The following is a 24839-nucleotide window of genomic DNA, read 5'->3' on the forward strand; positions in this document are numbered from 1 at the left end:
CTGACTTCCATGAGAGTTGGGAGTGGGGGATGCTCTGCTAAAAAATCCCACTAGAAGGAAAAGAAAAGAAAATAAAAATGTTTTATCTCTGCTCCCATTCTGTGATAATGATCTTAACGGAGTTGGGAAGTGGCAAGGAAAAAACGTGCGTGGTTTTTAAATGAAATTTGCCTTCACTCCAGAGAGCTGGGGCAGAAATTTGGACTATTTGACCATTTTGGGGGATATTTTATTAATTATTCAATATATTTTATTATTTTTAAGACGTAGTTTGTTATTTATTTGGGGGTTTTGTTATTTACTTAGACTTATTATATAATTTACTTTGAGTATTTTATTATTTTGGGAGTATTTTGTTACTTCCTTTGAGCATTTTGTTGTTTTGGGGGTATTTTGTTATTTATTTGGATAATTTTATTTTTTTCTGTATTTTATAATTTACTTGCGGCATATTATTATTATTATTATTATTATTATTATTATTATTATTATTATTATTATTTTGGGAGTATTTTCTTCCTTCTTTTGAGCATTTTGTTATTTTGGGGGTATTTTATTATTTCCTTGGACCATTTTTTCTGTATTTTATAATTTATTTAGGGTATTCTTTAATTTCATTTTTTAAAACTTATTTGGAGGTATTTTCTTATTTTTTAGGATATTTTTGTCATTGGGGAGGATATTTTATCAATTTGGGGACCTATTGCAGAGGGGACAGGTCCTGGACAAGTTTTTTGGGTGCAACCCCCTGGTCTGAGGCTTTTTTTAGGTGAAAACACCTGACTTAAAATCCTTTTTGTCTATAAACACTTGTTTAAAGTGACTTTTTTTGGTGCAGACACCCATTGAAAGGACATTTTGTGATTTTTTTTTTTTTTGATCCAAACCCTGTATTTTAAGGGTGCTTTTCTGGTGCAAACCCTTTTTTGAGGCAGTTTTTTTGGGGGTACAAACCCCTTCTGGACAGCCTTTAGTTCAAACCCTTGTGTGAAGGACTTTATTTCTGTTTTAAGGACTTCTTTTTTTTTCTGAAAACCTCTGCTAAAAGTGCATTTTTGGGTGCAAACCCCTATTTTAAAGACTTTCTGGGATACAATTCCCTGCTTGAAGGACCTTTTTTTTCTGCAAACTTTGGCTTCAATGGCTTTTTTTGGGTGCAAACACCCAATTTTAAGGTTTTTTTTCTTTTTTTTCTGCAAACTGTTTTGGAGGAGCTGCTAAAGCAACATTGGGTTGGGATGAGAATGGGAACAGAGTGTGGATGGTTTTGCAGGGGATGGGGATTATTTGATGGAAAGAGGAAAGATTTTAGGAGCAGGGAAGGAACCCACCAACAGCTTCTTGTGTTGGGTTTTGATGTGATTTTAACCCTTTTCCCCCAAATCCACATCCTTAATGCTTTCTGCTCTTAATGTAAATAATACAGGTTCTGCAAAAATAATTACATTTTCTACATTAACACCCCCCCCCCCCCTTTCCTTGGATCAGGCAAAATTCCTGTTACCCAATGATGCTCCTCAATAATGTCCTGTGAGCAAAACCTCACTTTTAAGCTTTTTTTTAAAAAATTATTTATTTATATATTTTTGGCTTTAATTCCAGCTTGGAACAGGTGATGGATGAGCATCACAAGCATCCCTGTGGACAGCATCTCCCATTCCAGCTATATATATATATATATATATATATATAAAATTTTTTTTTTTTTGCTCCTGCTGGTTGCGTACAGGTGGGGAAAATCTTTTCCCTGCTGCTTTTTAAGTAAAAAACCCAAAGTTTTCTCCACTTTCCCCCCACTCCTCCATGCCGAGCGCTCGCCACCCCGCTGTCTGTTTTTCCTCACCGAGGTTCAGTTCTAATTATGTTGATTTTCTCCAGCCCACCCCCCTCCTGGCAAGCTTATTAGGGGGAATATTTTTATTTATTATCATTTTGCCCAACTCCTGCCAGCATTTCCAATTACTCTCGCCGCTTCCTTGTAATTGTCTTTCCGTAATGGCTGCGAAACAATTGCGCTAAATGAGGTGGCTCCTGCAAGATGAGGGTTTCACTTCATTAAAGGCTAATGGATTCCCAGCTCCAGCTCTGTGGGCAAAAAAAAAAAAAAAAAAAAAAAAATAAAATTAAAAAAAAAAAAAAAAAAGAAGAGATTTAAACAACTTCTTTTATCTTATTATGAGAACTTGCCCCGATGCGCTGGGGTTTGAGTGGGATTTGGGTGCGTTGCTCTGGGTTTTTCAGCAGAATCTTTTGGTGGGTTTTTAAAAATGTTTTTTTTTCCCTCTAATTTGCAAAAAAAAAGAAAAATGGTTTCCTTCTCCTTTTCTTCTTCTTCTCTTTTTTTTTTGCTATGTATATACTGATAAATTATATTTATTGCCATCAATACTGTTACAGAAATGTGTGCTACATTGCAATGTAATAATGTTGATAGATAACCTGTAGTGAGTGAATATAATGCACAAATATTTATAAATAATTAAATAACTACATGGCATAATCCTATATTGCAGGAATTGATTAGGATCTATTCACATTTGTATATTTATTTATAATGCTTGATAGATAGTGATATACTGATTACAGAATATGTATTAGGTTGCTATATAATGCTTGATATAATAATGAATTATCTTGCTGTATATTATGTAGTATATATTATTTATAATAGCATTAATTAGAAATACTGTATATCTAGCTATATATGTTATTCAACATTGTCTATTTGTTGCTATAAAATACTCATTTCTGCTACCAGAAATTAGCCCCACAGAGAGGGGTGGAGACAAAGCTTTTGGAAGTTTTGGTTGAATTTTGTAGTCTCACTGGGTTTTAGTTTTGCTCCTCAAGCAGATATTATTTCAGTTAATTTTCTTTCTAAAAAGCATTTTGGTTTTGAAATTTCTCCCATTTTTTCCCATCCTTCCTCTTCATTTTCCCTTCTTTTGTGGGGTGTAGAGGTGCTGGGAAGGACCTGGGATCCATCGTGATACCTTGTGGAGTTGGGTGGTTTTTTTTTCTTTTAATATTAAACAAAACTCAGTTCCCCCCATACCTTTATTTTTGTTTTGTTGTGCTTTTTTTTAAGGGGGGGGGGGGGGGAGGACTTTTTATTTTGAAAAGCAAAATCAAACCTCTGGCCATTGGATGGTGCTCAGGGCTGAAGGATGCAGGCACAGATATGGGAGTGGAGCTTGATGGCAAAGGAGAATTCAGCTGGTAACTGGGGGAAAACTTTCAAAAAAGCAAAATTCACAGTGGGGCGAAACACTCAGAGCCACCCCCACAATTAACAGTGCTTGTGTAGATGTCAGAAAATTCAGAAAAGCTGGTTAGAATGGCCAGTGTGGTTTCTGCAGTGTCACACCTGCTGCGTTTCCAGAAATTGCTGTTTTTGGCAGCACGGTGCACCCCAAAACAGAGGGGAAATGATTTAATGTGGGGATTGCTCATCAGAGGAAACTGCTGATTTTCACCAGTGTGTGGGAGGAGAGAAAGCCAAAAACTTCAGAAAAGTTGTGGTTTTTGTGCAAGTTTGGCAAACAGATGAAAAGCAGCAGCATTTAATCTATTTTATAGATACATATTCATCTATATTCATCCATATGCTATATTAATCCATATTCTATATTAATCCAAATTTATTATATATATCTGACTTATGGAAGTCAGATATATATAATGAATATAGAGGTTATAATATCTCTATTCCATTGTATCCAGCCATTGGATCCATTATATTGGATATTTTATATAAATGTATATGTTGGATATACATTGAGTGGGTTGGATGTATTGCATTATATCCATCAATTGGCTTATGTTGGGTGACTGTTTTTAATAATAATAATAATAATAATAATAATAATAATAATAATAATAATAATTTATAGGTATTTTTATATTAAAATATATGTAGAGGATATAGAGGATATAGAGGAGATATATATATATGATATGCATTTAATATATTGGATATATTACAATATATTCAGTCACTGGAAATAATATATGAATGTACTGCATATATTATACCCTTATAGCCACACTATTATATAAATTTAATTTTATATCCATTGGAAATATAAAGTACAATATATCCAATATATTAATCCAATATATACATTTTTTTTCCTATATATCCCCTTTTTCTCTCCTTTCCCACCTAATATCCTCTCTATATGTACAGGATGGGTATATGAATGTTCTTTTAAAGTGTAAATATAAATATGTATATATATAAAACAATCCAATTATCTTTATCTTGGATGCTGCCCTTCACATATTCATCATGCTAGAGAACTCCAACTCTTCTGGGTGTTAAACCACTGAAATATGGATTTGCCCACCAAACCAGGGGAGCAAATCTTTTATTATCTCAGGAAAAGCCCTTTTTTTTTTTTTTTTTAAATTTAAAAATGCCTCTGAACACCTCCTGCCTGGCACTGCATCCTACACTGGTTGTATCCCACAGTTTCCTGTAGCTCTGCCTTGCACACGTCCTGTGTCTCCCCCAAAAACTGCCAGTGCCCCATGAGAAGAACATTTTAAAAAGAAAAGAAAAGAATAATTTTGGACATAGAAACAAGGCAGTCTCAACGTAAATGCATTGCTTTCTTCCTAGTAATGGAAATATTTGAAATATTGGAAATATCATCCTTCAGGAGCCAGGGGAAATGCCTCCGTGCCACTCCCACCCAGGAGCTGCTCACCCTTACACCTCCAGGAGATAAAAGGAGAGAAAATTCATTTAAAAGCCTGCAAAATGTATCTTTTCAAGACACTACCTGACCTCCAGGCCTTACCGTCCAGCACAGTGTGTGTGTGTGTGCATTTTTCCTAGAAAAATGGCATTTTTAGGCACCTTCTGCATCTGTCTACAGGTAGACTGCCTGTGCCAAACTGGGGGGGGACTCCTGATGGGGACAGCTCCGGTTTGATTTCATTTTCTGCAGCTCTGAGGTTTAGAAAGCGGGAAAGCACCTAAAATTGGGCTGAGAAAACTGGGGGGGAGCTTGAAGCTGTGTGTCTCAGCATCTCATTTTGGGCAAAACCATGGAATTTTTGCCCAAGCTGCTGGCAGCTGCTGCTGCAGAGCTCCATTAACCCAGCGCCGGGTGCCACCAGGTCTCCGTTCCGGTGACTTGATTGCTCCTGCTAATTTTCACCCTGTCCTTTTGGGGCTCCTTGTCAGCTGGCACCCGGCCAGGGTGGATGTGCACCGTTGCCTTCAGCCTTATTTTTCTAGCATCCTCACCCTCGTTGTGTTTAACAGCTGGGTTTGGAGGTTGCATCCCTCCGAGCTTTCAACTTTCTGTATTTCCAAAGATTTTAAGGCTGAACGCGTCTTCTCGTGTGCCTTCCTTTCTCTGGGAATGCAAGCACCATCTTAATCATAAGAATAATTCAGGATATTATTTGGGATTGTTTTGGTGGAGACCCTTGATGGTGCCAGGCTTGTGCAACCCCATGAGCCAAAATCCTTAATTATTACAGGCGTGACCTTGCTGGGATGAGTGACCAGACGGCCAGGGATGCTCACTTCCCAAAAAACAAAACCTAGGACAGACTTGATACAGGGTCTCCTGATGAAGTCAGCGCTTCCCAACTTTAATTAGGCACCCCTCATTAAGCAGGAAGCTCGTAGAACTGTGGCCCAAACTTCTCCAGTGCTGGACTGTGACATTACAGCACTTAAATACATGGAAAAAGAAACTGGAGGGTTTGCAGAGCATCACATCTCACCCAGTCAGAGCTGCATCCTTGCTAAATTAATTAGAAAACCGTTTTGCAATTAATAATTTTTTAGGATGCAGCATCAAATGAGGCTTTAGCAGCACCTAGGTCTTAATTTATTTTCATCCCAGGGAAGAAAATGTTGTAATGTGTCTTCCTAGTATTGAAAACTGAACAGAGGGATTAATTGCTGTCCAGTTTGGAAAGTGGGTGTAACTGGGGTGGGTGGTTGGGGACTGGGTTTTTTCTTCAGCTGTTGCATTGCTGTTGGGTTTGCAGGAAATCCACGATTTTTTGCACCTTTCTCTTTCCTAGTGTTACTTCTGAGGCTTAAATGTAGCTTAGGTGTGCCAAGGGAGTGGTGAAAAAATTTTATGTTTCCAGGAAAAATCACTTATTTTTTAAAATAGAAAAAAAAAATATAATACTAGAAAAAAAGCAAGCAGTGAACTGAATTTCAAAGTGTGAGGCTTTTAAAAATTTTTATTTTTGAAGTTGGGTAAAGACTGGACTGCTCTCCACTTCAGACATCTGATTTGCCAATACCGACAGGTGTCAAACCCCCCAAGCCCCAAAAAACACCCGAATCTGGAGGTTTTCTGATGAGCTCAGGAACTAAATACGGAGTTCTGGGAAAGTTTTGGTCGGTTTGGGGTTGCTGGAAACCTTAGCTGAAAGCTGAATATCCCTTGAAAGGAGCATCACCATTTAACAACCAAACCCTGTGCTGGGTGCAGAAGTTATTAGCAGTGTGTTTTGCAAGGAATTTTCCGTGAAAAGCGCTTTTTTTGAGCGAAATACCACTGAATTTATGTGTCACGAGTTAAATGGCAGCAACAAATGATTTTTGCAGCAAAAACACACCATGGGTAGAAATAGCCCATGGGCTTTGGGGGAGCTGAGCTGGCTTCCAGGCAGGCCTGCACCGTGCAGACAGCCCCGGGCTGGACCTTTTGTCATCCAAACTGTGCCAGAAAATATCTTTGTTTTTCCCAGCTAGTTCAGTCAGGTTAATAAAATAACCCATTGCCGCCTCGCTGCAGGGGCTGTGGAGGTGCAGGACTTTGCCAGGCTGTTGGCAGCCTGGGAGACATCAAAATTAGTGTTTTTTAGAGTTGGATGGGAATGGAGAGGTGCTGAGCTTTGCTTTAGGCCAGTGTCTTTGCTTTGGTCCTGGCTGCATCTTCAGTTTGCTCTGCTGGTGGCCTTGGCTGGTTCCAGACCAGCATCCCTGGACTGATCCCAGCTAACACCCCTGGTTTGGGCACAGACAGGATTTTGGGTTGATTTTGACTGTCACAGAATCAGTGATTTGGGTTAGATGGAACCTTAAAGCTCATCTTGCTCCACCCCCTGCCATGGGCAGGGACACCTTCCACTGTCCCAGGTGACTCCAAGCCCTGTCCAGCCTGGCCTTGGACACTCCCAGGGGTCCAAGGGCACCCTGTGCCAGGGAACAATTCCTTCCCAATATCCCATCCAGCCCTGCCCTCTGGCACTGGAAGCCATTCCCTGTGTCCTGTCCCTCCATCCCTTGTCCCCAGTCCCTCTCCAGCTCTCCTGGAGCCCCTTCAGGCCCTGGGAGGGGCTCTGAGTGCTCCCTGGAACCTTCTCCTCTCCAGGTGAGCCCCCAGCTCTCCCAGCCTGGCTCCAGAGCAGAGGGGCTCCATCCCTGGAGCATCTCCTGGTACCTCCTCTGGACTGGCTGCAGCAGCTCCAGGTCCTTCCTGTGCTGGGACCCTGAGCTGGGGGCAGCTCTGCAGGTGGGGTCTCACCTGAGCGGGGCAGAGGGGCAGAATCCCCCCTCCCCTGCTGCTCAGGGGGGTTCTGGGCCAGCTCTCCCCCACCAAATTCTCCTCTGGTTGTATCTCCCCTTTTCCATTCAGTGCAGACTGCCACTTCTCAACTATGACGGATAGTGGCTCCACCACTTTCCCTGCCATTCCCCTCAGGAAATCCATCCAGTGGGTGCATCTTACCAGGTTCCGTGGATTTATGCACCTGTAGGTTGCATAATGGATACACTGAATGTTCTTGGATGTCCTTGAACCTCATGTGCAGGTGTGCTCTTAGCTTTGGCCCTTGTGGGCATCCTCATTTTGTATTTAGCTGGAAGTTTTAGTTTGATAAGAGCCAACGTCCATGGATTGATTCTTGTATCCTTGAGCTAATCCCACCCAGCATCCTTGATTTGCTCCTTCCCAGCATCCCTGGCTTGACACCATTCCCACGCTTTGATTTCAAACATCACTTCTCATCAACATCCTCAGTTTAAATTAACACAATTTCCAGGTTATATATGTAAATATATATATGTAGATATATAAATTGGCATTTTTTTTCTGCCCATGGGCATTTTTTTCTCCCCATTTCAATTTTTTGCAGCAGTTTTTCATGGGAGAGCATCCCTGTGAGAGAGGGTGGTGTTAATCCCAGTTGGTGTTAATGCAGGGTGCACCGTGGTCATGTATACAGTGAGAGCTGACAAACTCAAGCCGAGTTTGTTTTTCTTAAAAAAATGAACAAAAAATTACCAACAAGTTGTGTTTTACTGAGCTGAGTAAGAAGTCAGGATGAGCATCCCCAATCCCCATCAGCCCTGCTATTTTCAGCTCTTGACTGAAAATTCGAGCAAAACTTTACAAAAAGAGTATTTTTTTGCTGTTTTTTTTGGGGATGCTGCATCTTCAGCGTGGGGATGCCAGCACCTCTCTGCTCCCACATCCGTGGAAAACCACGGCAGCCGTTTGCATACTTGGGTTGTAAAGATAATTAAGTTGCATTTCTGCGTGTTGTTTACTGTTCCTCTGATCCAACTGTTCCCCCGAGACTTCAGCTCGGGGCTCATTTTTGTTTTGCAAACCTCCTCGCGAGTGTGCCCTTCACTCTGCTTCGGGAACAATTTTAATTTTACTATTATTAAACCATCCCAGACGTTGCCTTATTATGTGCCTTGGAGCTGAAATTCCTGAAGGAGTGGGGGAAACACCACTCACATCTGGGCTTGTTCTGCAGATGTTTGCTCTGCTCTAGAAAGGAGCAGACATTAAAGCCTGACGTTGGAGGGATTTTGCCCCGGGATGGGTTTGCACAGGTCGGCGCGGGATGGAAATGGCTTTGGCACAAAGAAGAACCCCAAAACTTAATTCATCCTAGGCGAGAGATGGGTGTGAAAAACTCTTGTCTTGGCTTCTTCGGAAAGAAATAATTTTTTTTAATCCCAAAAAAGTAATTTCGAAAGAGAACAATCATTTAAAAATAATTAAATAAATAGAACAAATAGAAAAGATCCGCACCGCCCGCGTGGGGAGCCAAAACCTGAAATTTGGGCGCGGCTTCACGATCAAACCCTATTTTGCACTTTTTAAACACTGAAGTGGGATCCCAAAATCCAGCGAGGAGCACGGCGCAGGGCCTGGGGTGCAGCAGGGATGGGTTGTGCGCTGGCGCCCGTTTGCGCGTGCCTTCGCACGTTGGCACGTCGGCACGTCGGCACGTCGGCACGTTGGCACGTTGGCACGTTGGCACGTCGGCACGTTGGCACGTTGGCACGTCGGCACGTTGGCACGTTGGCACGTCGGCACGTTGGCACGTCGGCACGTCGGCACGTTGGCACGGCCGCGTTCGCCCGCGCGCGTTGCCCGGGCGGGTTTGCGCTCCCCTGGGTGCAGCCGGGTGCGCTGGGCCGTTCTCGGAGGTGCGCCGGCCTCCGGCCGTGCCCGCACGCCCGCGCGCCCTTCCCCACGTGCGTTCCCAGGCGCGCCTTCGCACTCCGCGCCCATCTCCCGCTTTTTCGCCCCCGTGCCGTTGCGCGTTCGCGGTGCGCGCGGATGTTTGCGTACGTGCCAGCGCAGGCACGTCGCTCTGCCTGGCAAAACATCCAGGTTTGCCCGCTAAGCCTTGGCGAAGCGGAGCTGTGAGCGCCGAGCTGTCTGCGCGCGTGGCCGTCCCCACATCGAGCTCTCCTGATTTACACACCCTCGATAACTTTCTTCCCATTATCCCTAACCCATAGACTCTGGGAAGTTTAATTTCTTCTCTCTAGTAATCACCATTAAATAGAAATTGTCTTTTTCTGTGTAAACACGTCATTAGCGAAGCTGCTTTCTGCAGGGTCCAGATTTCATTTTTATTAAAATGAAACATTTTTTCGGCTCCTCACTGTGTCCGGAGATGAAGAGGATAATTTTAACCCGTTGGGTTGGCCACAGATAATTGCACCAGCGTTTGATTGGGGCGATTAGGGAAATATCTTCTTTTCATGCAGAATTTGCATTTTTCACTCTTCCTTCTCTGGAGCAGAATCGTGCTTCCCTACCCGGCCAGTTGTAATGATTGTTATCAATCCTAATAAATAGCTTTTTATCTTCCCTTTATTGACTTTTTATTTTAGCTGGGGTGGGCTGAAAACCAGGTCCAGGTAAAGACTTAGGGTGGGGAAAGCACCAAATTTCAGCTCCTTTTTGTGAGGTTGATGCTCAATAAGGTGTTTATTTTCTTTGGCACTGAAAGCATCCCTGAAATGATGCAATGGAGTTTTAAGGCTGGGGACAGAGGGGAGTTCAGTGCCAGGGGCCACGTTCCCCCCAAATCCATGCTCTGCAGTGCTTTTCCAGTGGTCCAAGGTCCAACAGCTACCTCTGGGAAAAGACATTTTCCCCACTAAATACCCAAGAAAATCCTGAAGCTCACAGATATTTGAATCCATCTGTATGATACAACTCACATCAGACAAATAATATATGGGAATGATAGGTAATATACATTAGAATAATACATAATATATGTTACTCCCATCACATCATCGATATATAACCATGTAAGAAAGTAATAGAGACTAAATAATTGATTGTTCCCATATTTTATAATAGATATTGCATGATATAAAATAGATTCATGTGTAATCTGTTATTGGGATATAACTAATACATATTACTTTATTATATGTAACACTTATAACATGAAATGCTAGAGAACATCTAAACTTCTATAAATGTAATATATAACATAAAACATATATAATGTGGTATGTGATATAAAATTTATAAGATATATAGTGGTGGCATTAGGTGATGTGGTGACCTTCCCCCTCTCCCTCTGCCATAATCACCCCTTGAATTTCTGCGCGCATTACTAAAAAACCCCAAATTAATTCTGAATATACACACATATACCATATACAATCCATTCACTCCCTTTACCTTTGAAAATCGAGGTTACCCTTCCCGCGCTACCTGGGAAAATCACATTTTTCAGACACGTGGGAGAAGCAGATTCCCCCAAATGCACCTTTTAGCACCCCGCAAAGGCGGATTCGCTGCCGGGACGGGGGTCCGGCCTCTCCCCCTGCCCCTGGCTGCTGCAGTTTCCCGTATTTATTTAAAATCCCAGCCCCAGGAGCGTGGCCAGCGCCGGCCGCTCCGATGGTGTTTGCACAAGCCCACTGGGGGCCAGCGAGGGATTGTGGGGCGATGGGAAAGCTGCTCTGTGAGCCTGATTCCTTTTTTCTCCTCTTTTTTTTCCCAAACTGCACCAACGAGCCTGCTTTTTGCTTGCTTTTTTTTTTTCCACCTTTCCATGCTTTACTTGCTTTTCCTTGCTCTGCTCCCACACCTTTCCCTCGCTTTGTTTTGCTTTCGCTCTGCTTTTTCTTGCTTTTCTTTCCTTTTGGTTTTTCTTTTTTTTTTTTTTTTTTTAATGTGGAGGCATGCAAGCAGCCAGGCCTCCTCTCCCAGCTCGGAATTGGAGGTGAAAAACACCAATTTTTGGGCCCAGAGGCTTGCTTTTCCCCCAAGTTTTGGGGTTTGGGGGGATATTGCTGCCAAAGAAAGCATCACCTGGGTAAGTAAATTCTCACAGTTGCTTCTACACCCAACAGTCTCCCACTAACAGCACCCAAAATGGGGATTTTTCTCAAAATGCAGCAGGATTGTGGCTTGGTCCCCTAGAGAAATGAAATTCCTCAGCATGCCCCAGCTTTGGGAAGGTGAGACAGTGGGAATTGTGGTTTGTGGCAATGCCAGGGCGCCACGTTGTCGCTGCCACCTGAAGTTTTGCAGCTGGGACTGGGGGGAGTCCAAAGCCTGAATTGTGTTTTAAGGAAACCTAACCCTTGTTACGGAGGTGCTTGAGCTGATTCAGCTCTTCCAAAACTCCAAACACTTGGGATTGTGTTCAAAAAACATCCAACAACCCACGGCACCCATGGCAAACCCTTCCAACCCTCAGCACTCCTCTGATGCTGCTGTAAAGTAATTTTATTGCTGTTGCCAGCCAGTTGATTGCAGTAACTCTGTGGGTTTTTTGATACTGGGAGTGGATTCCCTCTTCCATTTTGCCTTTGGAAACTCAAGTTTAATGACTGGAATTTTCCTTTGTGAAAAGGAATATTGATGTCCTCTTCTCACTCATGATCCTTTTATTATCATTCACTGTTCCCTAGCTGACCAATCCCAAATTTACTCTTTATTAATGAGTGAAACATTATTTATATTCCTTCGAGTGTGGCTTTTCCCTATTTGGACTGAGCAATTTTGCTCAACACCAACTCCAAAAGTTGCATTAAACCCATTTGAAGCTCTTGCTGCCACTGAGCAGGGAATTCTCTGCCTGAGCATCATTAGCTCTGGGGCCTGATTATTATTATTATTTAATATTTCTTAACTGATTGCAGTGTATTTTGAGCAAATAAAATTGATCTCAGGAGCTTTTTTCTTTTTAAAAAAAAAGATGCAGAAATGGATTTTGTATCTGTTGACCCTGGCTGATCAACTCCTTTCCCTGATTCCAGGAATTATCCGTGGGGCAGATTCCAAGGCTGGGTGGTGAGAGGTGATTCCACAAGCTGGGACTAATCATTGTTTTTAATTTAAAAGTCACCTAGATTATTGAATTAGAGAGGAATATATCTTGATGAATTATAAAATTGTTATTAAATTAGATAATAATTTATATTGAAAATTCAACTCTGAATTTAAATTTTCAAATTTATAAATTCATTCCTGGCTTGAGGATCCATCCAGCTGCGGGAAAATATCTGTAAGGATGTTAAACCCTGGCAGAGGTCTTGAAATTTAGTTTTTTTTGCTCCAAAACTCTCAAACCCACCAAAACACAGATGCAAAAACAAGGATTTAAGGATCAAAATTAGTGTAAGGTTTAATTCTGGTATTTTCAAACTCCAGAGTTTATGTTCCCATGGCAACTGGTATTTTTATCCTCTTGGTTCAGCGCTTGTGAGATGGATCTGTTGGGAAATATTTTCTCTCCTGGGACCCATGAAGATGTTTGGCTTGGGTCAGAAGAAAAACAGAAATAAATCCCTGCCAGCCAGTATGAAGAATATGCAGGAATCTGAGGTTGTCCCTCTCTCAACAAGCCAGACAAAACCAATTCTGGGGATGCTTCAACCCAACAGTCAATGGGTCCTTGTGCCACTCTCCAAAATATACACCAAAAAACCAAAACTTGTGCAGGAAAAATCTCATTTTTCTTTCTCTGTATCATTAGATTCTCTGCTTTGGGATGATCTTTATGGGCTGAGTTGGAACACCAGGAATTGAAAAAAAGAGGGAAAATATCCCAAATTTTGAATGCAGTGACATTATCTAGACCCAGAAGAATCTTTTTCTCTGGAAAATTGTTTCTATCGAGCTGCTTTTGCTCAGTCAAATCTCATAACCACTTATTACCTGACATTGTTCGCTGGCTTGGTGCATGTTAGAACAATTTCTCAAGCTTTTCAGATTTGTTATGCATTGTAATTTTATTTTTTTTTCCCCCACTGGAGACAAACTACTTGGTGGAATTCCTCAAAAAACAGTAAAAATGGAAAAAAAATGGAGATTTTCTGACTTTTCCATAATTGGACTTGTTGGTAGGAGCTGATACCTGTGGATTGTGTTGGCATGATAAGATGGAGCGAGAGAGAGAAATGCAGATTTTAAGGTGGATAAGACCTTACAACCATAGGATTTTGCTCCTAAACCCCCAAATGAGGGGAATTACACTGAAAAAACATTCCCAGGAATTTAGTCAAAATCTAAATTGGGTCAGGGTAACTGCCCTCTTCCCTTCATATTCAAATCCTAGATACTAATTAATTTTTAATATATTTTTTTTCCTGTGACCAGGGTGTTTCTAGCATCAACTGGCTCCTAACCATGGGTGAAAACACTGAATTAAGGAGAAATTACAGATTATTGTGGCGTGTTTTTTTCTCTTGCCTGACTCAAACAATGCTGTTGGCATAGAAACAGCCTTTTGTGGAAAGGTCACCTGTGAGGAGGGTGGTTGAGGTGTAATTCAAGGAGATTACAGAGGATTAGGCTACACTTATATATATATTTTTTATAGACATAGGGTGTGTGCATATCCTACTGTCCATATATTCATGGACACCTGCATAGCTACATATATAGATACTTATTTTTTTTAAAGGAAACGTGATAAAGGAACAATATCCAGGACAATTTGCTAAATTAAAAAGTCGATGATGAAGGGGGTGGGTTTTTTCCCCCCGATTATTTTTTCTCTATGTGTTTTTTTTTTTTTTTTTCCCCCCCATTTTTCCCCCTCTCCCTGCCACATGTGGTGGGGTGATATCAGAACCCAGTGCTGCTCCTCTGTGTTTTTCTCTTGGCTTTAATTAAACCTCAGGCAGAGCTGGAAAAATGTGGCGAGACGAGATAATTGAGCTTATTCCCCGTGCGGGGCTGTAGCCTGGGCTCGGAAAAAAAAATGAGAAAAATAGAAATTTGGAGGAGATGTAAAGGTGATGGAGGGTGGCTGAGCTGTGCTGTTGAGGATGATGGAGCTGTGAGATTTGGAACAAGAAACTTGACTGATAAAAACTACCAAAACTACCAGTTTTCATCCCATTTTCCAACGCTGTATGTTTACATCTGGAGCCAGAAAAAGAAGCAAAATTCTATTTTTTTTTTCCTATGACTGCCTTGGATTTCTTGTCTTCTATTTGCTTTCTTTTCCTATTTTTTTTTCCATTTATTTTTTTGGTAACGCATGGAATTTAAAAGGTTAGATCACTGGATAATTGCATTTATATTGGATAAAACCCCCACACCCTGTGCACGTGTTCCCTGCATGATTGTGGTAAAAACCTCCCAGTTCCATTTCCTCCCCAGTTCCCCCAAACTGGTGGGGGTGAGGTGTCAACGGTACAAAATACAGGGAAAATCCCCCCAAAATTCAAATCCCCCCCCCAATTCTCTTTTTTTGGAGGAGAAAGACCCTCATTTTTTGAGGCTATTTTCCCCACTATTAAGGAAAATCAGTGCACTGGAAATGGTTCTGTGTGGTGGAAGGAGATTCCTGCACCGTGGAAAAAATTGGCAAAACAAGGGTTCAGAGAAGCTACAGTATCAAAAATCTCTTTCTCTTGCCATGGAGCTATAACAGATCGTGGTAGCAAACATTTGGCTCAGATTGCTTTTTGGTGATTACAACTTGTCAGAAAATATTGTTTTCATCCTAGAGGAAATACTGTATTTTAACTTTGTTTTCATTCCAAGAAGTCAAAATATTGATTTATATATATATATATCTATATTTATATATATATTTTTTTTTTATTTCTTTCCATGGTAAAATTCCAAAAGCATTTTCTGTTTGGACACATGGAGGCAAAAAACTATCGGTACCGTCTGCAGACGTGAAATGTTTTGACATTTTAAAATGTTAGTTTCCAATTGACATTTCAGCATAAAATAGCATTAAAATGGCACCGAGTGAAGCTGTTGATTCAAACCAAAAATTAAATTTCATTGAGGCATTTCAAAACTGAATGTTTTTCTCCATTCTGAACTATCAGTTTGGGAAAAGGGGCATTTATTGCTGACGAAATGAAATATTTCTCCCTAGTTTTTGGTATAAAATAGTCCTGACCCATTTGGCTGTAGGATGGTGGTCACTGCACTGGACCACCCACAGCTGCCCACTTGGATAGGGATGAAACAGCAAAGAGGGCGTTTTTCCATCGAAATGCAGTTTTGGATAAATCACCACTTATTCTTTAGCAAAAAAAAAACAAAAAAACAACCAAACAAAAAAAAACCCAACAAGAACAAAAAAAACCCTAAATAAGTCACACCAACTAAAAACAAAAACCCACCAAACCCAAAACTTGCATTTATTCCCACATTGGTTGATGGTCAGCGGCGTTGGAGGTGGGATGTGTCTGTTCAGCAGGGAGCAGCTGTGTAGGAGGTCAGCCAGTCATATCTCAGCAGAGGGCACAAAAGCTGCAGCCACCCTCAAAATCACTTTTATTTCTCTCAGTCCTTGCAGCTCCCATTTCATGGGAAGCCAGTGGGGGCACACTTGGAGCACTGATGAACCTGCCATGTCTGGTACGGCGAGCTGACTTCATAGCTCCCAATTTATTAATTAACTCCGTTGCTTGCTCCCTTTCAGTTATTTATTTGTTTGGCTGGTCATGGTTTTGAGCAGGTTTTGGACATCTCGGAGGATTTTCTGGGGAAGGCAGACATTGGGGAGGGGAAGGCAGGAAGGGATTTGCAAGGTGTGGTGATTTTGGTGTTTGATGCTGATGGAAGGGTCGTAGGAAGGCGCTCTCCTTTCACTCCTCTGTCTTGGAAATGGTGGGGAAGAGTCTTCTAAGGAGGGTTTTGGTTGGAGACCAGCATTTCTGAGTGCCCAAAAGGTGGTGACCATCTGCAGCTGGAGAAGGTGGAGGAGGGTGTTGCTCCTTCTCATGGTCCTTCTTTCATCACCCCAGCAAAGGAAAACAAGCCCCTCCTGTTTCAGGGTTCGGGTCCTCCGGTGGTGCCAGTCAGCACCTCGAGTGGAAATCCTCACTTTTTTTTCCCTGAGACTTTTTTACCCTCTGACATTTTCTCACAGACTGCTCCTCCTGGAATAGACCTTGCAGTCTCTTTCCACAAGTTAGAACTGAGAAATATTTAATAAAGAGGCGATTTAAGCTTTGGGAAAAATTCCATGTGAAAAATTGCCATTTCCACTGGGTCACACAATGGCTCTTCAGAAAGATCTCAAGTTTGACCAGAATTGATGGCCAAGGCTACAGCTGCAGAGTGTGCTTTCCACCCAAATTGCCAAACGAGGTTATAATTAGTCTCTGGAGATTTCTTGCAATATCTGAAATCACTTAATAGTAGCATTTGATTTTTATGGCAGTCTTGAGGCAGTTGGCTTGAGTCCTGCTTCTACACAGCATAGTCATCAATGCAGGGCTGGGTCTTCTCTGTAGGATCAACTGTTTACTCATTGCCATTGCAGTCATTAACTCAGAGCTGGGTCTTTGAAGGGTTAATTAATGTGTTACCTGCTGTTGTAGTCATCAATACAGAGCTGGGTCTTCTCTGGAGGGTCATTGTTACTCGTTGATGTTTAATAACAGCTCAAAACATATCAGTAAAGTCTTCATAGGCACAGTTTCTGGGGGATGTAGAGCACCTATTTTCAAATTCTTTCCACAGTTTGCCCTTTTCTTGCTTGGAATTTGACTAAAAATAGGGTAATTCTCAAATTGCATTGGAAAGAAAGTATCACAAAATGATGATCTGGGAATGTCTTAACGCTGAATTCTTGGGCATGAACTTTATGGCTTCCATTCGTTTTTCTTTCAGTATTAATTAATGTGAATTAGTGTGTCAGTGGTGTGGGCTGATACTGTACCTGGTGCTCCACAGGGTAAATGCCACATCCATGCTCGTTCTTCAACTGCCAGCTTTCATTTGGATGGGAAAAAACCCCCAAAACATGAATCTTTCTGGGAGAAACATCCGATTTCCTGGAACTGCATTTCTCATGGAAGACCTCTGATTTTTTTCGATGTGCACCAAGCACGGACATTGACAGTAACACCTTCAGCTCAAATCTATCACAGCCTTACTGCAGGCTATTAATACTTTATTAACTCCATTTAAACGCTGCCTTAATGCTCCTGGTGTGACAAGTGTCTCTGCGAAGAAATTGTTAAGAAAAGACGATTTTTAATTGAATTATGGAGTGGTGCTGGGACACGTCTCCAACATACACCGTGCCCTGCATAGCCACGGTTTGCAAATGTTCTGTGTACATTTGCATGCAACATAATATTGGATCTGGGGGGGGTGGGGGGGGTATGCTCCCAAACTGTCACTGGAAAAGAAGTGCTTCTCAGGAGGTTGTTTCCAGCTGAGCCAAGCCAAAGCCTGGGGTTTTGCATGAGCAGCCAGAAGAGAGCTGAATTTTGCAGGGGTGAATATTTGGAGTCTATTGCCTTAGAGTAACTCTGGCAGGGGGAAGGTCCTGAGTTTTAGAAATCTATTCCCATCACAGGAAGAGAAGAGGTTTTTTGGCCTGTTTCTACCTGTGAGGAAACTCAAAGTTTGGGGAAGGGTGTAAGGATGGTGAAAAATTTGGCACTGCTGGAAGATTTATGCCTCAGCTATGGGAACTTCCATTTGCAATTATTGCTGCTCCTCTCATTTGATCTCAGGCACTCCCTTCCTGCCCAAACACCGGAAAATACTTTTAAAATTCATTTTCTTCTCCTCTTTTCACTTTGCTGTGATGAGGTTTTTTTTGTCTCTCATTGGTCCCTTCGTATGCAGAGTCAAGCCGGGACATTAATATTGATGCTGACCTCGGTTATTAGGAGCTGCATTTCCGAGTGTGCTGGCAGCATATAAATACTGTTACTGGGTAATTAGTGAGCCTCAAGCTGAGGCTGGATTGAGCAGGGCTCGGTGTCCTACTTTTGGGATTGGGCTTGGTTTTTTTTTATTTTATTGGGCTGTTGGGATTTTGCCTCAAGAAGGAGCCAGAGAAATGGAAATCCCACCTCAGGAGCACCTGGATGCTCAATGAAAGAGAAAGAAGCGAAACAGAGAGGAAAAAATGGAAGAAAAAATATCTCCGAAAGCTTTTCCTCTTTGGAAAACCTCCTGTATTTGAAATTCAAAATAATAATTTTTTTGGTTGTTTCTGTCCTTTCTTGCTGGATTTCTTGGTTTGCTATTTCTCTTCCCATGCCCCACTTTAATTTTACTCCTCTGGTGTTATAAAAGTTTGGAAAAGCTTCAGTGCTGCCAAAGGGCAAATGCAACCAGGATTCTCTGGTTGGATGCACCTGAGAAATGGATACTTCTTGCATTCCCCACTCTCCAGCCCTTTCTGGATACAGAAAACCCTTTTATTTTATTGTCTCCCCCATTCACTTCTCCCCAGTAAATACAAGAAGGGTTTTTCCATCCAGAAAGAGATGGGGAGACATCCCCAGGATCACCAGATCCTTCCCTTTACCCCATAGTGTGGCTTTGATTGAAACACCATGTGAATAATTTAGGGGTGTTTTGCATCTTATACCTCTGAACTTCCACTAAAAGAGGTTTTGAGTTGCTGCTGCCGGCGAAATAGCGTCTGAAGGTGAACAGCCCCTCAATTTTGCATGAGCTAAACGGGCTGTGAATGGGGAGTTGGGCTTTGCCTCTGAAGTCAGGTAGGTTTAACACATGAATTTCATGAATTAACATGGGAGGAAGGCAGTGGCTCCCTGCTTTGGGGGGTAAATCACTGCAGCTCACTGGGCTTCAGGGGATCACTGCGGCTTTTGGTATTGCTGCGCCTCCCTGCACTCAGGGTTGCAACCCAAACTCCTTGCCCCTTGTTGCTGTCCCCCCTTTCTGTTTTAATTGCAGCTCAGTTGCTGCCTTTCCTTCTGCATGGAGATGTTTTGGGTCAAACCATCCCATTTTCAGACCTCCTCATAGGCTGAGGCTTTTGATAGTTGTGCTAGGGGGCTGCAGAGCATCGTTAGTGCTCACCAGCAGGAGCGTTCCTGCGTCCCTCTGCTTCTGGAGGCTCACGGGGCGCTTTAATGGCACTCGGCTGCAGGAGAGGAGGTTTAGATAGCAGAAATTCTTCCCTGTGAGGGTGGGCAGGCCCTGGCACAGGGTGCCCCTGGAGCCCTGGAAGTGTCCAAGGCCATGCTGGATGGGGCTTGGAGCACCCTGGGATAGTGGAGGGGTCTTTGCCAATCTCAGGGAAGAATCTTTAAGATCCCTTCCAAACCATTCTGGGATTCTCTGATTCTCTGACTTCTCCTTTCAGGGCTGACTGCCTCCTAGGGCTTCGTGAGCATCAACATGTGGGCTTGACAGGGTGCCTGTGTCAAGCTGCTGGAAAAAGACTTTAAATTCCCGAATAATTTCTTTTCCGCAAAACAAATGAATCTTCAGAAGGGCCTTTCCTCACAGTTGCTAAGCCATTTAATTTATCGGAGTCATTTACAATTTGTGATGGGCCTATTAATAGCCTGACATGGGGATCAGCATCACTTAGATGTGGGAATAGTTTTCTTTCTTTTTTTCTATTTTTTTGGTCCTTTTTTTTGCCTTTTGGGTTTTAATTTCTTGCTGGATTTGCCCCCAGAGGCACAGAGCTGTGTTTGGAAAACGTCAGCTCTGTCTCCCCAGCCCCTTTGTCATGCTGGTGCAGCTCGGGCTGAAAGCACAAACCACAGCCCACCCATGGGGACGTGCTGCCCTGCTACTGCTAAACTGCTTCCAAGTACCTGTCTGTGATATGAAACATGCCATAAAACCAATATATTCCAGATGTCCCAGCAAATTCCCCTCAATCCACCTGAAGGCAGTCCACACAGCGAGGTTCCTTGGTCCCTGCTGCCTTGCTCGCTGCCAAAAGGAGCACGGGGGTGGCTCCTTTGGGGTTGCAGTTTGGGACATGGCTCCTTTGGGGTTGCAGTTTTGGGACATGGATCCTTTGGGGTTGCAGTTTGGGACATGGCTCCTTTGGGGTTGCAGTTTGGGACGTGGCTCCTTTGGGGTTGCACTTTGGGACGTGGCTCATTTGGGGTTGCAGTTTTGGATGTGGCTCCTTTGGGGTTGCATTTTGGGACGTGGCTCCTTTGGGGTTGCAGTTTTGGGACATGGATCCTTTGGGGTTGCAGTTTGGGACATGGCTCCTTTGGGGTTGCAGTTTGGGACGTGGCTCCTTTGGGGTTGCACTTTGGGACGTGGCTCATTTGGGGTTGCAGTTTTGGATGTGGCTCCTTTGGGGTTGCATTTTGGGACGTGGCTCCTTTGGGGTTGCAGTTTGGGACGTGGCTCCTTTGGGGTTGCAATTTGGGACATGGCTCATTTGGGGTTGCAGTTTTGGGACGTGGATCCTTTGGGGTTGCAGTTTGGGATGTGGCTCCTTTGGGGTTGCAGTTTGGGAAGTGGCTCCTTTGGGGTTGCACTTTGGGACATGGCTCATTTGGGGTTGCAGTTTTGGGACGTGGCTCCTTTGGGGTTGCAGTTTGGGACATGGCTCATTTGGGGTTGCAGTTTTGGGACGTGGATCCTTTGGGGTTGCAGTTTGGGATGTGGCTCCTTTGGGGTTGCAGTTTGGGAAGTGGCTCCTTTGGGGTTGCACTTTGGGACATGGCTCATTTGGGGTTGCAGTTTTGGGACGTGGCTCCTTTGGGGTTGCAGTTTGGGACGTTGCTCCTTTGGGGTTGCCGTTTGGGATGTCGCTCATTTGGGGTTGCAGTTTTGGGACATGGCTCATTTGGGATTGCAGTTTGGGAAGTGGCTCCTTTGGGGTTGCAGTTTTGGGATGTGGCTCCTTTGGGGTTGCAGTTTTGGGATGTGGCTCATTTGGGGTTGCAGTTTGGGATGTGGCCATTTCCAGAGCAGGGTGATGACCCCAGTTTCTGCTCTGTGCAGTGTGGGGTGAAGACTTCAGCCACTGATGTCCCAGGGGGTGATTGTCCTCCATGGGATTGGAGTTTGGGGGGTCTTCGTCCTGGAGGGGATTGTCTCTCCATTCTTGGGTTGGGGGATCTCCATTCTTGGAGCCTGCAGGATCTCTGTCCTCAGGGTTGTGAGGGTCCTTGGCTTTTGAGGCTCTACACTGTCAGAGTTGGTGGATCCCCATACTCAGGGTTAGGGGATTTATCCTTGAAGCTGGTGAGTCTCCATCTGCAGGGTTGGGAGATTCCCTTCCTTGTGGTAATTCCTAGTCCTGGGGTTAGGTGGATTCTTCCTTGCTTTTGTGGAGCTCCATCCCTGAGGCTTGAGGATCTTCACCTTCATAATTGGGAGTGTATCTCCATTTTTGGCATATGGGGATCTTCTTCATTTGGTTTGGAGGAAAATCTTTGTCCTTAGGGCTGGCAGATAGATCTGGGGTTGGCAGATCTCCATCCCTGAGGTTCTCAGTCTCCAGGTTTGGGTGATATCCACCCACGTCTGGCCAAGAGGGAGGACCTCTGTCCTCCACCCTGGATGAAGCCACGACCCACAGCCTCCTCCAGACCACATCACCCATGTTGCTTGGGGACTAGCCTTGGACAGGCTCATTCCCTTGGGCAGCTGCTGTTTTGGGATGATGGGCACCTCTGTGAGCAGAGCAGGTCCCCAACCTTCCAGCCAGCTCAGCAAATATGACCTTAATTTATGAAAAAGCTTCAGAGAGAACACGTCGGGAGGGGGGTGTTTGCTGTTGAGTTGGGTATTTCCAGGACACACAGCCACTAATTTCCTTGGTATGCTCTGTGTAGGTCCTGGTCGGCTGGGAGGACCATGGAAAAGCTGGAATAACAACCATGTAGAAGGCAATGAAGTAGGTACAAAAGCTAAAATTACTATTCATCGCTAATATGTTGCATGGCACTAATTAATTTTTAAACAGCCTCGCTGGAGACCTCATTGCTAAAACATGATGTTTTCTTCTCTGGAACTGTAACTGCTAACTCCAAACAAAGCAGAAGAAAGCCAGGAAGTATGAGGAACTGCAGGTCCATTAGGCTGCATCTGAGTTGCCTGCTCTGATGGCCAGATCTGATGGCCACTGTGCCTGGTGGGATGCTCTGTTGCACCCCTCTGAAGGGATTTCTGTGGGCTGGGGAGTCAAATCCAGCTTCCTGGGAGTGCAGAGTGTTGTCTGAGCTGCAGGCATGCTGGGAGGAAAAGGAAAACTATTTTTGATTCGTCTCTCACCTGTCTCACTTCAGCCGAGTGTGGCTTTCCTTGAATATTTTTAACTGTGTTTTATTACTGGTCTCCCAAGCCTCAAACTGGGGGATTGCTGTCATTGCACTCACTCACTCACTCACTCACTCATTCACATGTAAGTTATTTAATTCAGTCTTTGTGAGTGTTGAGAAAAGGCTTTCCTCAATGTTTCCATTGCTGCTGACAGCTAGATCAACACCCAAATTTATTTATTTGACATTTCCCATTTCCAATTAATCTGTGAAGTATTCCTCCTAAAATGGTCTGAGCTGGTAATGCTTTAGCTTCCATTTAATATTTAACTATTCTTTAATTATTTGGACACTTTCCTCATCACCACTTTGAGTCCACCTATTAATTCCATCCTTTTGAATTTCATCATCTCCAAAAAAAAGGGAAATCAGCAAGCGTCTGCTATGTTGATTTTGAAAAATCTATCAAGTTCAGTAGTTTTACTTACACTTCTCTGTTTATTTCTTTATTTTGAAATTAGGAAATGTGGTGGCTTGGGGGCTAACCTTTTTTGATGTTCTCTGGATCTGATGGTACCAGGATCTGGCCTGAGGCAGGTTGAGTGTAGAAAATGACAATTGCACCATTGAAATAGTGTGGTTTTTTTTTTTTTTTTTTTTTTTTTTTTTTTGCTGTTGGAGGGAGCCTTTGCTGTGTGCCAGTAGCAGCCCTGGGGTCACAGAGGGCTGTGACTGAGGGGAGCACCCGGCCCCCCCAAACGGGGCCATTTCTGTTTCCATATGGAAAAGGGATGTGGCATCTGGTTTCACTCCCAGCAGCTGGCAGCTTGAAGCCTGTGTTTTGCATGGTGTGGAGTAAAGAGAAAATAAAGTGTCGAATTGTTTGGCATTATCAAGGATTTCTGCTCCCCAGGACTCCTGCATAAAGAGATGGAAATTTTAGCTGCTGGAGCCAAGAAACACACAGAAGTATATGAATTTATTACATTTTATCTCATTCCCTTGCAAACAGCGCTGGAAATGTCAAAAGATCGTCTATTGTTTCATCGTTTAGAAGGAATTTTTGTTTTCTAGTTGTAATTTCCTTGATGCCTGGCTGTGGGGAAGGAAGAGAAATTGGAGCAGGAGCTGGCAGGGCTGCAGCAGGTTGAACATGCAGGTTTGTCTGGCCATGGAGCTACATGCATTTAAATTTCTCACATCCCAGGTTTTTAATTTAACAAATGTAATTAAGGCTGGGGTAGGTACTCGGATTATTCATTTACTCCAGATGGAAAAAATTAAATTGAATGCAAATTCCGTAATCAGACATGAAGTTGAGGATGTCGGACGTGATGGGGAAGTGTCAGCACATTAATCGGACTGCTTTCCCTAAACAGCACCCAAATCTAAGAGCCAGGGATTATTTGAATAATTGAGGTGGCATTTGATAAGATATCTGATTGCTGATATCTCCTTAAGACGGGGGCCCTAATTGTAATTCTCCATCAAGGAGGATTAATCTGCGTAGCAGAATGCACTGGGAATAGCGTGGTGTCAGATTCCCTCCCTTGAGTTTTGGTTTTTTATCAAGGGCTGCCATGCCCAGAGAAGGTGCCAAAGTGATTTATCGCTTCTCCTGTTACTTTATCCATGTGCCAGGAGGTCGTCAGGTAGCACAGCTTGGCACTGGGGGTCTGGGCATCCGAGGCTGCCCGAGTCCCACAGCCCCAGAGCTGGGTCTGTGTTTTGGAGGTGCCTCCCATCGTTGGAGAAGGATGCATCATTGCATCTAAATGTCTTCAGGGCACAGTTAGACCTTTTTTTCTTCTGGGAAAAGGAGACAAAATGGAGACAAACTGTCCTGACTTCAGCAGAAGATCGTGTTGGAGGAGCATGACCTCACTCATCTGATAGGACCCAATCCTGATGTTCTTGGGAAATTTTTGGAGGTTGTGACTCCCAGCTTGGTCTTGGCTGGGGTAGAGTCATGGTTTAGAGATGGTCCCCTCAATTTAATGCTTCTGCTGAGACTTTGCAAACCACGATGCCACTCACTGGATCCACTTTCCCCTCCCCTTCTCCTCCTGGACTTTTGGAATTAGAATCAAAGGCAAAGATCATCATCACAAAGATGGATTGAGATAAG

General features: G+C 43.3%; 1 protein-coding gene across 1 annotated transcript in view; it reads right to left on the minus strand.

The window, feature by feature from the left end:
• Nucleotides 1-9518, minus strand: part of LOC134053526 (basic proline-rich protein-like) — a 43117-nt gene extending 33599 nt beyond the window's left edge. Inside the window, exons 1-2 of the mRNA XM_062508544.1 lie at nt 9209-9518; nt 8733-8765 (exon numbers count right to left, since the gene is read on the minus strand). Coding sequence (XP_062364528.1) covers nt 8733-8765; nt 9209-9518 — 343 coding nt within the window. The remainder of the gene's footprint in view (nt 1-8732; nt 8766-9208) is intronic.
• Between the last annotated feature and the right edge of the window lie 15321 nt (nt 9519-24839).

This window comes from Cinclus cinclus, chromosome 25, assembly GCF_963662255.1.
Source record: "Cinclus cinclus chromosome 25, bCinCin1.1, whole genome shotgun sequence".
Classification (NCBI taxonomy): Eukaryota; Metazoa; Chordata; class Aves; order Passeriformes; family Cinclidae; genus Cinclus; species Cinclus cinclus.